This window comes from Neopelma chrysocephalum, unplaced genomic scaffold, assembly GCF_003984885.1.
Source record: "Neopelma chrysocephalum unplaced genomic scaffold, ASM398488v2 Primary Assembly neopelma1_59, whole genome shotgun sequence".
Taxonomy (NCBI): Eukaryota; Metazoa; Chordata; class Aves; order Passeriformes; family Pipridae; genus Neopelma; species Neopelma chrysocephalum.
The window spans coordinates 27,075,055-27,088,767 of NW_020897714.1; the positions used below are offsets into that span (position 1 = coordinate 27,075,055).

A 13,713-nucleotide genomic window follows, 5' to 3' on the forward strand; every position below is an offset into this window, starting at 1 on the left:
CTAGCCAATCCAGAATACCTGAGAAATCATGTGAATTCTGAGAAAGAGAGGAGTTGCATGAATCAGAAGGGCGCAGAAAATGTGTGTATGTAAAATTCACTTATATGTAGGTGCTATAAAATACAATGCAAAATGCTAAGAGTGCTTAGGAAATTGTAGCTTCCTGAATTGGGTTTTATTATACTCATATGAATTTGTCGTTGTTGTTGTTTAAAAATAATAAAAGTTATGTTTTTCCCTTTCTGAATTGTAGCCTTTTCAGGCCATGTGGTTTCAGGGATGATCACAGACCAGAAGGTGAGCATTTTTACTTGTATTGTTTTCCTTACTCAGAGCCATGTTATCCATGATACTCCAAGGAAATTCAGCCCCTTGCTCCCTGCACACCCCCATTTACCTCTTTCAAGTCTTGGACGATGGCAGTGAGCCTCTCATTCTCTGCCTGAACATTGGTGACCACCGCCCTGCTCTGTTTGAGCTCATTCTGCATCTCCAAAATCTTCCCAAGGTAATAAGCTTCTTTTGATGCAGATTCCTGGAGCAGAGTCTCCTCCCGTGTCTCTCCATCCTCAGCCACTTTGCGGTGAACGGAGAAGGACTGTCCAAACGCCTGCAAGAGGAAAACAGCGCACAGTGAAACAACTACTGAAGCCCTGGAAAAATTATCAACAGTAACAAGCAGCTGCAGAGCCAGCGGGAAGAAAACAGATCTGCAAGTCCCAAACTCTGACCTAATAAATACTGCCTTAGCAGCCTCCTAGCAGCTGAGGGCCACCATCTCATTTAGCTGAAATGAAGCATCTTGGAGCTGGTCTCATTTGCGGTATGGATTTATGGCCCCCATCCAGGCGACCTCCACTGAGATCAAGATGGTGCTCTGCTAACTAGCCATTAATTAGCACCAGTGTTTAACTCTCCTGCGTGAGGCCAGCCGATAATTCATCAACTCCTTTCTTCCCCAGTTCTGCAAAATAAACGCCTGGTTTGTGTTGTTTTAAAGAGCATAAATAGCTGACAAATCTTTCTTAATTGTTTTCCATTTCCAACAACCTTTTATTATAGGAACTGATATCATGGTATGGAGAAAAGCTCCTGCAACCTGAAAGAAAGATAAATGAGTACCAAGCAGTGGCCATCTACACCCCTGGTATGCTAAGCACACAGTTTGTCAGCCCCTTCATTTCATTTGTGCTCAGTGTTTTCTGCTGAGAAGAAACAATATTTAGTGTTCAAGATGTGTCTAAATATATAGATAATTTCTAGTGATTCTCTTCTTGCTACTGGCTGGGACTGATCAATTTAATAAGGCAGTATTTCTCAGTGACAATTTCTGATGTTATTTTTGACAGCTCCGGAGCAACCTGAAAGGATGCAAAGAACAAGCCATGACAGTAGACACGATGGAGATACCATTTAGCTATGAAACACAGAGGGGAAAACCCAGCAATAATATAATAACATAAAAAATAATGTAATAAAACAAAATAATATACACACAAAAATAAAATAAAAATAAAATAATACAAAAAGTAAAATAAAACAAACCCTTATTTGATTGTATTACCTTTAAAAATAGACATTTAGCTGAAAGTGACATGACCTAATTCTGGAAAAAGCCAAAAGAAGGTATCTAATGTTAACAATATTTGGCCCAACATAGGCAGAAGTTGTATCATACATCTTAATTCAAAGTGAACACATTTGAAAGACCATGACTTTTATTTTTTTCCCTAATGCATGAGAGAAAGATTTAAGTCACAATAATATGTTATTTCAGCAAAAAATTATCCCTAAAAGCCTGATTTCTACTCAGTTCTATGAAACCACAAAGCAGAGTACACACTTGTACCCACTGTTAACTGTGGCCTTCTTTGCCTGCCTATCGATAAGACCTACTTGCCAAATTAAATCCATTGTTTTACTGCTGCTATTTAGAGCCTTTCAGAACACATTCTAAGTTTTACTGGCACTATAAGTGAAGCAGCCCCTTAAAAACTTCAAAGTAAAACCCTCTTCAAAAACTTCTGTGCTTTAAAGTCTACTTCACTTAGAGAATCCTGTGAACTCAGCATTAAAGGATGCTAAAAATACTCAATAATGTATTAACCCAGCTGTCTTCTCGAAAGACAGTAAGTTACTGAAATAGCAGGCGTCAGCAACTTGCCAAATAGGATTTTCCAAATAACAAGAAATTCAATTTAATGAAACTGTTAAGCACTGGTTCAGTCACTATATCTGTACATCTAAGATGACTGTCTCAGGAGGGCTGCTAATAAATTATATCTTACTTTACATACTTATACGCAACGGCTCACTGCTCCTAATTTGAGATAGAGCAGAAAGCACCAGGCCAATGATGACCCTACACGGCAAATGTAAAGGCCACTGACCCTGGGGTAAAATCAAAATACAGCAGAAGAGCAGGTAGGACTAAGAGGGATGGAGAAGTTCATGCATAAATGGGACCTGAAGTCCTCCCTACCACTTAACTATAGATAAATACCAGTGCACAGTGATGACAGCCTTCCAGGTGCATACTGTATTTTCCTCAAATGTATTTTGAAGGTGCATTTGTAGCAGATGTGATATTTAGAATGGCAGTGAATACAGATTCTGTGGAGGGTGCACAGCATAATGGAAAATTACTGCATACTTTACGTTCCATTGTGCCTATGACTACAGAAAATAAACTTTTTCTTTTTCCTATGAATCCAAATTTGAACATTACTGTTTATCATACTATTCAATTTCTTTCTTAAACTGCTATCAATATGTTCCAAATCAGGGGAAAGAAAGCAAGGAAGTATAGTTTGCTTTCCATATTGTTGGAAATTATGCAGATCCATGCAAACAAGGAGAGAAATATGAGATGTCTTTTAATATAAAGCAAGCAAAAAGTTCTGCTTCTGTATTTCATGGTCTGTATAGAACATCAAAAACTTTAAACTGTCCAGACATACCCACTTAAGGCCTTGCATGAGACTGACCACTTTTAAATTAAAGCATATATCAATTCAGCTGGTAGCCAAATATTTGTTCTATTTTGATTTTATGTTTTAATAATTTGTTTGATACATTTACTTATTTCTGAAACCTTATAATCTCGCTATGATATAAATATTCCAATTAACTGTGCTCACTTATTTCACTGAAGTCACCCCCACAGTAGAAGAAGTTTACAGGTCATCTAACTTTACAACAGGCACAACGATTGCCCTCCAACAACAAATGGTTTCCAGACCTGAATGGGACAAAACACCTCACACATTACAGCCCAGACACCACACAGCCAACAGCATGAACAGACTGCAGCTGGGGAGAGCTGGAACAGCCCCCTCCAGCCTTCACAATCCCCTCCTGAACACGTTGGACATTAAAGAGTCAAAATGTTCCCAGGAGATGGGAAATCCATATCAGCAAAATCCAGTAATGGACAAGATGGGAACTGGAGGAGCATTTGGCACAGAGGCATTCATTTGTGAGAAGCGCATGTAACTGGCATTGGCATCAAGCATGGAAGAAGGAAGCAGCAGATGAAGCTCAAAACAGAAGAGGCTGACAACCTGGACTGCAAGATAAAGACAGTTCACTTGCATTTGGGTCAATTATTGGATAAAAACTGGTATGTTTGCAGATGTCTGCAGATGCAGATGTTCCCTGCATTCACCATTGTATAAGATACTGGTATTTCCATAGAATCATACAATGGTTCGGGTTGGAAGGGACCTTAAAGATCATCCAGTTCTGACCCCTCTGCCTCTAAACCAGGTTGCTCATTTTGTTCAGATATTTATAGCCAGGGTAAAGAGTTTGGCTCCTGAAGAGATGCTGTTCCTGCCTAAAAGTACTTGTTACTTATAATTAGTACCACAGCAGCTTCTCCCTCAGTCAAATTTCAGGTGATGTCAGGACAACAAAAGCAGGGACAGGCTCTTCCACACTATTTCATCTTTTCAAATGGATTAGGACAAGTATGTCAACGTGTCATACAGAGTTCTCTGACCTAGTCTTCGAGAAAGTAATCAGGAAAGCAAAGAACTATGGGTGTAGATGCAGGAACAGTGCCCAAATTGCCTGTGTGATTTCTATGAAGTATTCCAGGTAGGTGCTGTACTATATTGGGCAGCTGTGTCAGTTATTTACCACTGTTGTTTTCAGCATGGTGCTGCCATGCTTGGTATGATTCCTCATTAAAACCACTTAAAAATCACTACTGGTCCCTTAGTGGCTCTTAGTTTCAGTAATCACAGTGTGGAGCTTTTCCAGCATAGGACATCATTTTCCAGATTCAAGTTTGGACTCAGAAAGGGCCGTGTAAACCTCTATGGCCTCTGCTTCCTTGAGAAACCTGCTCCTAGTGCAGACACAATAGCTTAAATCAGCTGCAAAGACTGAGGCACATTTACTGTTTTGACAAAGACTGTCCTAACAGAGATCAGTCTGAATTTCATCCTACACAGGTATTGTCACTTCTCTTAAAATTTTGCTTAAAAAGATGTTCTTGTCTGAGTGAGGTGATACTTTTTTGTAAGTTGGTCATAAAAGCTGAGTAACAAGATGCCATTAAACGTTGTATACATATTCTGAGACCTGAGAATTGTAACAGCATCCTGACTTTTTAGAGGCATCTTAAAATTTGAACTTTGAGAACGATAAAATAATCATCAGCATGAGGTCATGACAAAGAATGGCAACAGTGGGCACACACAGGGAAAATGTCAGTCTGACCACGGAGAAAAGTGCAACCTTTGAGGAAAAAGCCATTTACCACTGAACTCTAAATAACCCCAGATGGAAATTCCAGTGTCAGAAGCAAACTAGCACGACAGAAATAATGCTGTGAACAAAATGGGCACAGATTTGTAAAAGAACAATAGAAAAATGACTGTTCCAGACAACATGTCATATTTATATGCAAATATAAATAGCAGTAGAAAGCAAATATTCAGCGAGTGACATGAAATTATGTCTGTAAAACAAAAATTATATTTAACACTTTAAAAAAAAAAGGAAAAAGAGAAGCTAGATTTCTAATTTAGGTGTAGAAAGCAGCACATATGCACATATCAGTTATAAACATAAGTAGGTAATGAAGAATGCTATTTCTGAGTTTCACTTTTATTTTTACTAGCCACCTCCTGGGACAGGAATTCTGAAGTGTTTGCATAGAAATTAATTCTTCTAGTCTGTGATGATTAATAAGAAATAAAACATGACCTGACTGCTATCAGAAAGAGGCACCCTGCCTTTATGGCTTTGACACTTAACGTAGTTTTTCTGATGCATAATGCAACAGCATCGAATTGTTCCAATGATCGCCTATTTCAGCTGCTAACTTGCTGCAAAGCAGAATGTATTATGTATTAGTTACCTCCACATTCCTAACACAAAAGCAGGGAAAAACCAGCCTGGGATTATCCAAGAGGGTACCATATTTCCTAGTCAAATGTCAGTATGACACCACAGATGGAAATCTTTGCTAGAGATGTAAGGGGTTGAGGTCAGGGACAGGTCTTGTATTTTATGGCAAAACTGGAATGCCCACTTATCACTGAATATGCCCTTAGTCATTTGCAATTCCATGCCTCTCAGAGAAGATGAGGGGTTTTAAGCTTTTATACTTAAAAAAAAAATTCACAATTGTATAAATTTTAGTTTTCTTTTTCACAATTCATTAACCAAAGCTCAGAGTTCTTTGAAATTTTTCTGCTAAGGAGCAATCAGTGGCAGACAGGTCTGCAAGGGAATCCCCTCTGGACAAGACCAAGCAGGGGAATGAGTGGTTGAGCAGGTTCTAGCCCTTCCCTCAAAATCAGCTGGTACAAAACTGCCCCCTCCATAAGACATGATGTGTCTCCATTCAGACATTATTTCCTTAACTTATCTCCAGTATTTTATACCCTGCTCACCTGAAGGCTGATGAAATCAACCTGTGTGTACCAGTTTTTTTGCTAGCAAATCCAACCCAGACTTCAGCCTAACTGGTAATCTCTCTCTCCAAGGGCTGTCTTACAGGTGTATGCTCAATGCTCAGTTCTGGTCACTTGGTTGTTTGTCATTCCCTGCTCCCTTCACACTCTGGGTGCACAGATTGTCCAGTGTCTTGGACAAGGACTGCATTTTACTCTTGAAGAACACAGGAGGAGGCACCGAGTCTAAGCCCATTGTGTTTCTTGGCAGTGCAACAGCAAATAATGCCTTTGCAGAGGTGACTGATGGGCTCCAGTCATATTATATCTGCTTTCTTAAAACATGGGAAAGTTTTAGGCCTCTAAAACCTTTTCATAATTTAGGTTAAATCTTCATGCAGTTGACATGACCTCCTGATGGTCATTTAAGATGGCTGAGAGAAGGCAATAGTTTTCCTTTTGGAACCCAATACTGAAGTGATTAAAGCCTTCAAATGCAAATACCAGGCATACTGCAATCAAAACACAGGCAGATGCAAGCTTAATGATGACAGAGAAAAAAATTAATAGGTATTGTGTGGATAGTGCATCTGAGATGGACAGCCCATGCAGGGAAGCAGATTGAAAAGTCAAAAACAGATTGAGAACACAGCCTGAATCAGCATGGGCATACAAGCAAGAAAACTAGATCATGAACTTTTGGGTTGACAAGCTATTCGAAAACAGCTTGATATTTTACAGCTAGGAAAGTGTCCCATTTGTCTAATTGCTCCTGTGTTCAAGAAAGCAGGATGTGGAACTCTCCTACAGAGAGGCAGAAGATACAAAGATGTTCAACCCCATCACTATTTTATCTTTCAGCTGAGAGCAACAAAGAAGGTTCCTAGAGTTAACCAGTCCCCCAGTTAAGAGAAATATGAGATAACTGATCAAAATTCCACTGTACCCAAGCAACTGGCTAAGCACTGGTCATTTCAAAATTTCCAGACTCAAGATGATCAGTTTTATGATCTATGGAACAAAACATGAACAGGATTTGTGTGTGTTTGTTTGGGGTTTAATTTTTTTAAAGTAACAACATACCTTTTACTTCATATGCCCCATCTTGCAGAAAAAAAAATTAAATGTTTTGTACTCTGTTTGAAGCAAGCTAACAAACTAGATTTTCCTTATTTTTTTCTCATGCAATCAGTCTGCCTTTTGAAAATGGTGAAAATTAAACTTCAAAAGACAGGTTTTTTCAATTCATGCTTTGCTAGAGACACTTGATGTGACCTTAAGCAAAGTACTCCTCAACTTCCCATTTGCAAAAATGTAGAGGACAGTATCTGCTATGTAGTGGAAAGGGCGTTATGATAGATCCATTCATGACCTGAAATAAAATGTCCTGTAGTTATGACAGGACAAGAAGAAGTGGCCTCAAGCTGTGCTGGTGGAGGTTCAGATTGGACAGGCAATGGAATGGGCTGCCCAGGGAGGTGGTGAATCACCATCCCTAGAGGTATTCCAGAAATGACTGGACGTGGCACTTAGTGCTATGGTTTAGTTGGCAAGGGGGTGTTTGTTCAAAGGTTGGACTCAATCTTACAGACCTTTTCCAACCTTAATGATTCTATGAGCATAGTACAGTAACTGATAAACCTATAAATGCTACTTGAAGAAGCTATTTTATTGCCACCTAAAGGTAGAAAGCATTTAACTTTATTTCCAAACACCAGCTTACTTAATCAATTCAATAATAATGCAAATGCTGGTGCAACGATAAAGTAATGTAAGTTAATATCTGCATGAAAGATTTCACCTGCAAAAGTGGCTTGCAAGCCAACGTGCTGGAGGTTTTAGCTGTGCCAGAAATACTGAGGAGATCAGATACACAGAAAACATAAGTAATACTGAGTCTGTTTACCAATGTAGAGCAGTAGGACAAATGTCAACAATTCATAGGCTTTTCCCCAAGGAAGCTTTGGATAAAAGTGTGAAGGATGTGCACGCTTCTGTTTGTTCTCAGTGGATCCCTTCAGTGTCTACAGTCCTCTTGAAATTCATATATCAGATGCTAATCAACAAAGCCTTCAGAAAATACAGAGAGAAATGAGCATTTACATTCAACTCAGCTACAGGCACGGCCACACTTCTACAGTCCCAGTACATAGTGTGCTGATTTCAATCAATACATGAAGCCTTAGGCAACCGTGCTGCCTTTTTATAAATAAGGAACAAAAATATGCCTAAATGTGATGGTTAGGAAATATTTATAGACAAGAAGAAAGTAATACCATGAAAATGAACAGTCAATGCTAACCTCCATTGTTCATCAGCAATCCCGTAAGAGGGGGAGTGAATAAGAATTTCCATTTAATTGCCTTTAACAGCACTCTAGATGAGGATTTCAATTCCCCAGCCCTGAGCATTCCCTCCAGGCACAGAAAATACAAGAAAGGGGAAGCTTGTAACAAAGAGCACCACTTATCTACAACACAACTAATTAGTTTCATGCTGGTAATTTTAAAGCAGCTCCGTTCGAAATGAAAACGTCCAATAATTAAATAATTTCTATTAAAAAAAATTCAACACCTTATTAATGAAACATAAAGTGGCTCAAAAATTTACACCAATTACTATATTGGTGCTTATGAGTTTACACTGCTACATGATCAACCTCCAGCTATTACAAAATTCCAAGTAAAACCAATAGAAGCATTACCAGAACAAGCATGTAAGACTGTCAAAGACTTTTTTTTTAACAAAATGTGTCTGAAGGTGGAGATGAAATATGCCTTCCAGTAACAGCAAAATCCCTTTTTTACTAAGATTTTTTAATCTATTTTCCCCTTCTCTAACTGCTTTTCTTTTTTTCTATTTTTCTGAGTATGAAACGGCTAAGATAATTGCAGTTCTGTCTCCTGTGCTTGCTTGAATAAAGCTGCAAAGAATGCATGCCAAAATACAACTCTTAAAGAGTTGTCAGCCTGCTGGGACATTTTAGTTATTTCACGTTAGCTCCCCATATGTAAACTCATATTCCACAATGAGAGCACCTTTTTAGACCATTTTAGGAGTGGTCTAAGGAAAGTCATGTTGGTAGTGAATAAAAAAAACAAATAATGAAGTGCACCAAGTGCATTCTACATTGCTGCTACTACTTCTGCCACGATTTCCCGACGGAGAGAAGTCTCAATGGCAGCATTGGAGAGGTAAAGATTATTTCCAGCTGCATGGGCATAACAAAGGAAAGGAAGGAAGGACTCCTATCACAACCAGTTAGCGATATTCCAGACCAGCAAATAAGGGGCAGAGGCTCCATGCCCAGAATGCCTCTTCTCCAAGAGGAGAGAAGAAATAAAGAGCAGGATCCAACCGCATCAAGTTGCACGGAGCAAGGAAAAAGAAAGCTGCTGCTTAGAAGATAATGCTCTTTGCACATTACAGTAAAAAAAACAACGGAGCAACTCTCTATCATTGACTGCTGCAGATGTAAGGAGTATGTCTCAGAACACTTACAAAAAGTGGAAAAACTTATTGACATAATATTAGGTTTGTGCTACCTTTCAAGTAGATGCATGAAATTTAAAAAACTAATTGTCATTTTCTCATTTCATCCCTAAAGAACAGAACTACTTACACAACTGCTTATTAAATCACCTGAAAACTTTAAACTAGCAGGGCCTCACTTTATGAGGATTTCTGACATTTGTTCTCAGATTCAGAAGGAAATGATGTTTGTCTGCTGCAGAACACTTAGCTGTATTTACATATATCCTATAAGCAATAGAATATCCCTTTTATTTATATCCTCTTCTTTTATTTTTTATGCTGGTTTTTTTCAATTAAAAAGAAGGTAAGGTCCCTTTCAAACCAAATCATTTTAAGAGTCATAAATCAGCCCCCCAGGGTTTTAAAACTGTGGATTCTGAGCATAGGGTAAGTGGTGTTATTGTTGCTAAGCAGCAAAATTAAAGATTTACTTCTCAAAGAACAGGAAACTCCTCTTCTTGAACAAGAAAACAAGTAATATAGTTACCATCTTGTCCTCAAAGCACTGTAGTGTCACCCTCAGGCAGAAGTCGTTACCCTGAGAATACCTCTTTGTCATACAAACAAAAGAAATTAGAAGCTACAACAGGAAAAGAGAAGGAAAAAACTCCTACCTCCTTTAAGGTATTTTTGGGACCCACAGGAAAGATCTCCGATTATCAAAACAGCAGTATATTATGCTTCAAGTGACATTTAGAGACAAAGGAAAATCCATTCTGAGAGAGGCATGGCACCAAAATAAGTGCCAAGAGTGTAACCTCCATCCTTGGATACTTTCAAAACTTGTCTAGGACAAGACCCTGAGGAACACAACCTCAAACTTCAGCCAGAAGACAGATAAGATAATCTTCAGGAACCTATTCCAAACTGAATTCTATTATGGATTAAAGGAGCAATTCCATATGCTGGACAGACTGGGACACACTTTTCCAGGACCATACAGTTGAAAGAGCTATGGCTGGCCATTTTCTTAGCTATCTTCAACACCAGTCTGAAATTGAAGATGACCATTGTGGTTTTATTGTAATCAACAAACTTGATCATTTAAATGGAACACACAGAGACAGGGAAATTTCAATGACAAGCATAAACGGATCTTGAGTTTTACCTGTTTGAGACACCAGCACTCTCAACCAGTTTTATTGCAGCAGTCATAAAAATCACAACCTGAGAGCGGGGCTCAGTCTCAGCCAAAGTCATAGTAACGAGGCAAGACGAGGCTCAGGTCTATAGCAGTCAGGGCAGTAAAAGATCATCTTCCAAACTGATAAAATCTCATGAGCAACTATACTTACAGATTACATTTTTCCTGTATATTCCACAGAAGTACTCCTGCTTATTAAATTTAAAGCCTTAATTTGTTTGGCACAACTTACATTCCTATTCTCTGCAATTCTTTATGTGAATTGCCAGCACAGCAGTTCTCACCACTCCATAGGTGATTAATAAGAATAAACTCTCTCCTTGTGACCACACATGACTTGCTTAACATCAGCATGTGGTAACCAGAGTTGCACCTAGCACAAGTATCTTGGACAATGGAATGCAAGGAAAGAGCTCCACATTCTAGTTCCTGGAGCTGGAGTACTTAAGTGGGGTGGGGAGGGAGCACACATTAAGTTTTAGAAAAATAATTTCTAAACTAAAGGTTTGAAAGGAGAAAGAAAGACTATTCAGAGATTTCTACTGCTTCAGGCATTTATAGAACCTCCAAAAAATTTAAGTTGGAAAAATCTCTAAATAAAAGCATGCCCTTCAGAACAAGAGGCCAAAATTACAGACCTCTCATTTATTTTCAAAGGAAGGTTTAATTAGAATGCTGCCAGCTACTCATTTACCATGGGGAACTTTTTGCTTCCATTAGCATTGATCAGTGCAGTGCACACAACTGTTTCACACAATGCTACTGCAGCTGGGTGCTTACTGCAAGTGCTGGATAATCTCATGCCTCCAGAGCAAGTGAGATTTTAAGGCATATGGTGGTACTGATAATCATTTTACAGCAACAACAGCTTGCCTACTTAATGCCCCCAAAAAAGTAAGACTCAGAGAATGGGATTGCCATAGATTGTCCCACTGCAATCCTTAGAGAGATGTAATTCATTTTGCACAGAGTAAGAAGAAAAAAAAAAAAAGGCAAACCATCAAACCCAAAATACCTAACTAAAAAACCTGCCCATTTATTCAACCAAAGTAGATGAAAGTGGTTTGGTGTACACTGCTGACCAGGAGATCTACTAACGAGGAGAGGGACTTGTCTGACACATGAGGTTGCGTGAGAAGGTAGATGGCCTGGCACTCCTCCAAGTATCTCTGCACCCACACCAAATGTGTCTGTCTAAAGTCAGCCTGACAATAAATTGAAGAAGGCAGACCACGCCCCATGCTGTGTACTTGCATACCTGCTTGTCTAAGTGCAGCAGGGCTCCAGACTGATCCCACGTGTCACCCCAACAAGCAAAAGGCAATAGCCCCACAGAGATTTAGCTTCATAAGCAAGAAATCTGCAGTCTAAGCCATGTGTCCAACCATAGCCCTCCCAGTGCTTTTGCCCAAGGGCTCGGTTGTCCCTAGCACTACTCGCCTTTTAGTGCATGAACACAGAGGAAGTTGTTGCAGCAAGGATGGGATTTGAAAACCACACGCTAAACAGTGAGATCAGGAATCAACAGGCAACATCCAGGGCTGCAGGCATGCTTATAGGATGGGCTCATCTTACCCCAACCAAAATTTTAAGCAGTTCCCAGTCTTCTTCTCTGACAGCGTTACATACATAATATTGCCTGGTGATGTAAACTCCCATTTGTGAAATAAGTTGTCTCCCAGTAAGCAATTCGCAAAGGATAACAAGTTTAAGAGGATAATATGCTTTTGCTTTGTCAGCAGCTTTGTCTCAGGGTGACCTATCTTCCAGACTGTAAAAAAACTGCATAAGCGTATGCAAATTGAGCACCCGCGACTTACCTAGTTCTACTGAGAAAATAACCAAAGATTTCATTAGCTTCAGTGAAGCCCATGTTTTACCCTTGGGTATATATTTCTAGATGACATACTGTACTCTGGTTCCTGATTCACTATATTTAATCATGTGGAAGTTGCCAGCAAATTACAAACAGTTTAAACAACTAACTTATTGCAAATCAGCAAAACCTGTCACTCTCAGCTCGTTCAGTGGCCATCTTATTTGCACAGAAGCTTTCACCAGCATCATCAGCATTTTCTCTTTAAAGTCTTCTTTTTCACAACAGCAGTTTTCGTGGAACTGAAAGTCTCCTTTCCTCCCCTGACACCCATCCACAGGAGCAACGCCCATGCTCCCACAGAGCAGAGGATCAGCAACACAGACAGGAGAACACCTCAGTCAGCAGCCAGCAAAGGAGTGCTTAGCTAGACCAGCTAAATCTGTCGCTGCACCGGATGCGGGAGCTTTCCTTTTCTTTCCCAGAAAGGAAGCTTTCACACATCTCTGAACTTGATACTTAGCAAACTGTAATGGAATGTATCCCAGTACGAGTTGATGGCCATTTGCACAATTGCACGATCAGAATGCAAATAAATATCAATGCTTTCCACAAATGATGGAGAATGATTCGTCCTTTACAGACAAAGAGCCTTTGGAGAGTGTCAGGCAAACCCACATTGGGAAGGGATGTCAGTTAATTTAAGTATTTTACAACAGAAGGGGACAGAGAGCTCCCTATTGACTCTCACTTGAAGGCAACTCCTGAGAGAGTTGAAGGCTTCTTTTGTGTCTCTCTTAATCTTGAACCTCTGAACTGCAGCACATCTATGAGTGCATTTGTAGGAAACACTAAGTGAAAAATACATAAGGTCATCAAACAACACATTTCTCTTGCAATGGATTCACAGATACTCGTTTGTGTCAAAATATAGTTATAACTATATTTACTGTTGGGAATCTGTAAGCCAACTTTTAAAGACAGTGGTAACTCCATATGAAATCTATGCAGATGATGTTTAAATCAAACTTTACCACTTTCAGGTCTCAACGTACCCAAAGGTGGACATCACAGAACAAAACAAAAAATCCCACCTCACCTACATGACTCTAGGAAATTGGAAGGATGTGTGCTTCTCAACACACTTTTGAAAATCCTGTAGGTACAGTTGTGTGCACAGCAACACTGACACCCCGTGTGGCTGTGCAGTGCCCTGTTAGCCAGGATCCCTACAAAGGCAGGGAGGAGACTCTAATGGAGCTCAGCACCATCAGCCAGGATGCGATGTAGGCAGCAGTGAACCAGAAAGA

The 13,713-nt window shown here is 39.5% G+C and overlaps 1 protein-coding gene across 1 annotated transcript in view; it reads right to left on the reverse strand.

Moving 5' to 3' along the window:
• The window catches only part of BICD1 (BICD cargo adaptor 1), an 89,592-nt gene extending 86,927 nt beyond the window's left edge, over nucleotides 1-2,665 (reverse strand). Inside the window, exons 1-2 of the mRNA XM_027679611.1 lie at nucleotides 2,654-2,665; nucleotides 398-610 (exon numbers count right to left, since the gene is read on the reverse strand). Coding sequence (XP_027535412.1) covers nucleotides 398-610; nucleotides 2,654-2,665 — 225 coding nt within the window. The remainder of the gene's footprint in view (nucleotides 1-397; nucleotides 611-2,653) is intronic.
• Nucleotides 2,666-13,713: the final 11,048 nt, after the last annotated feature.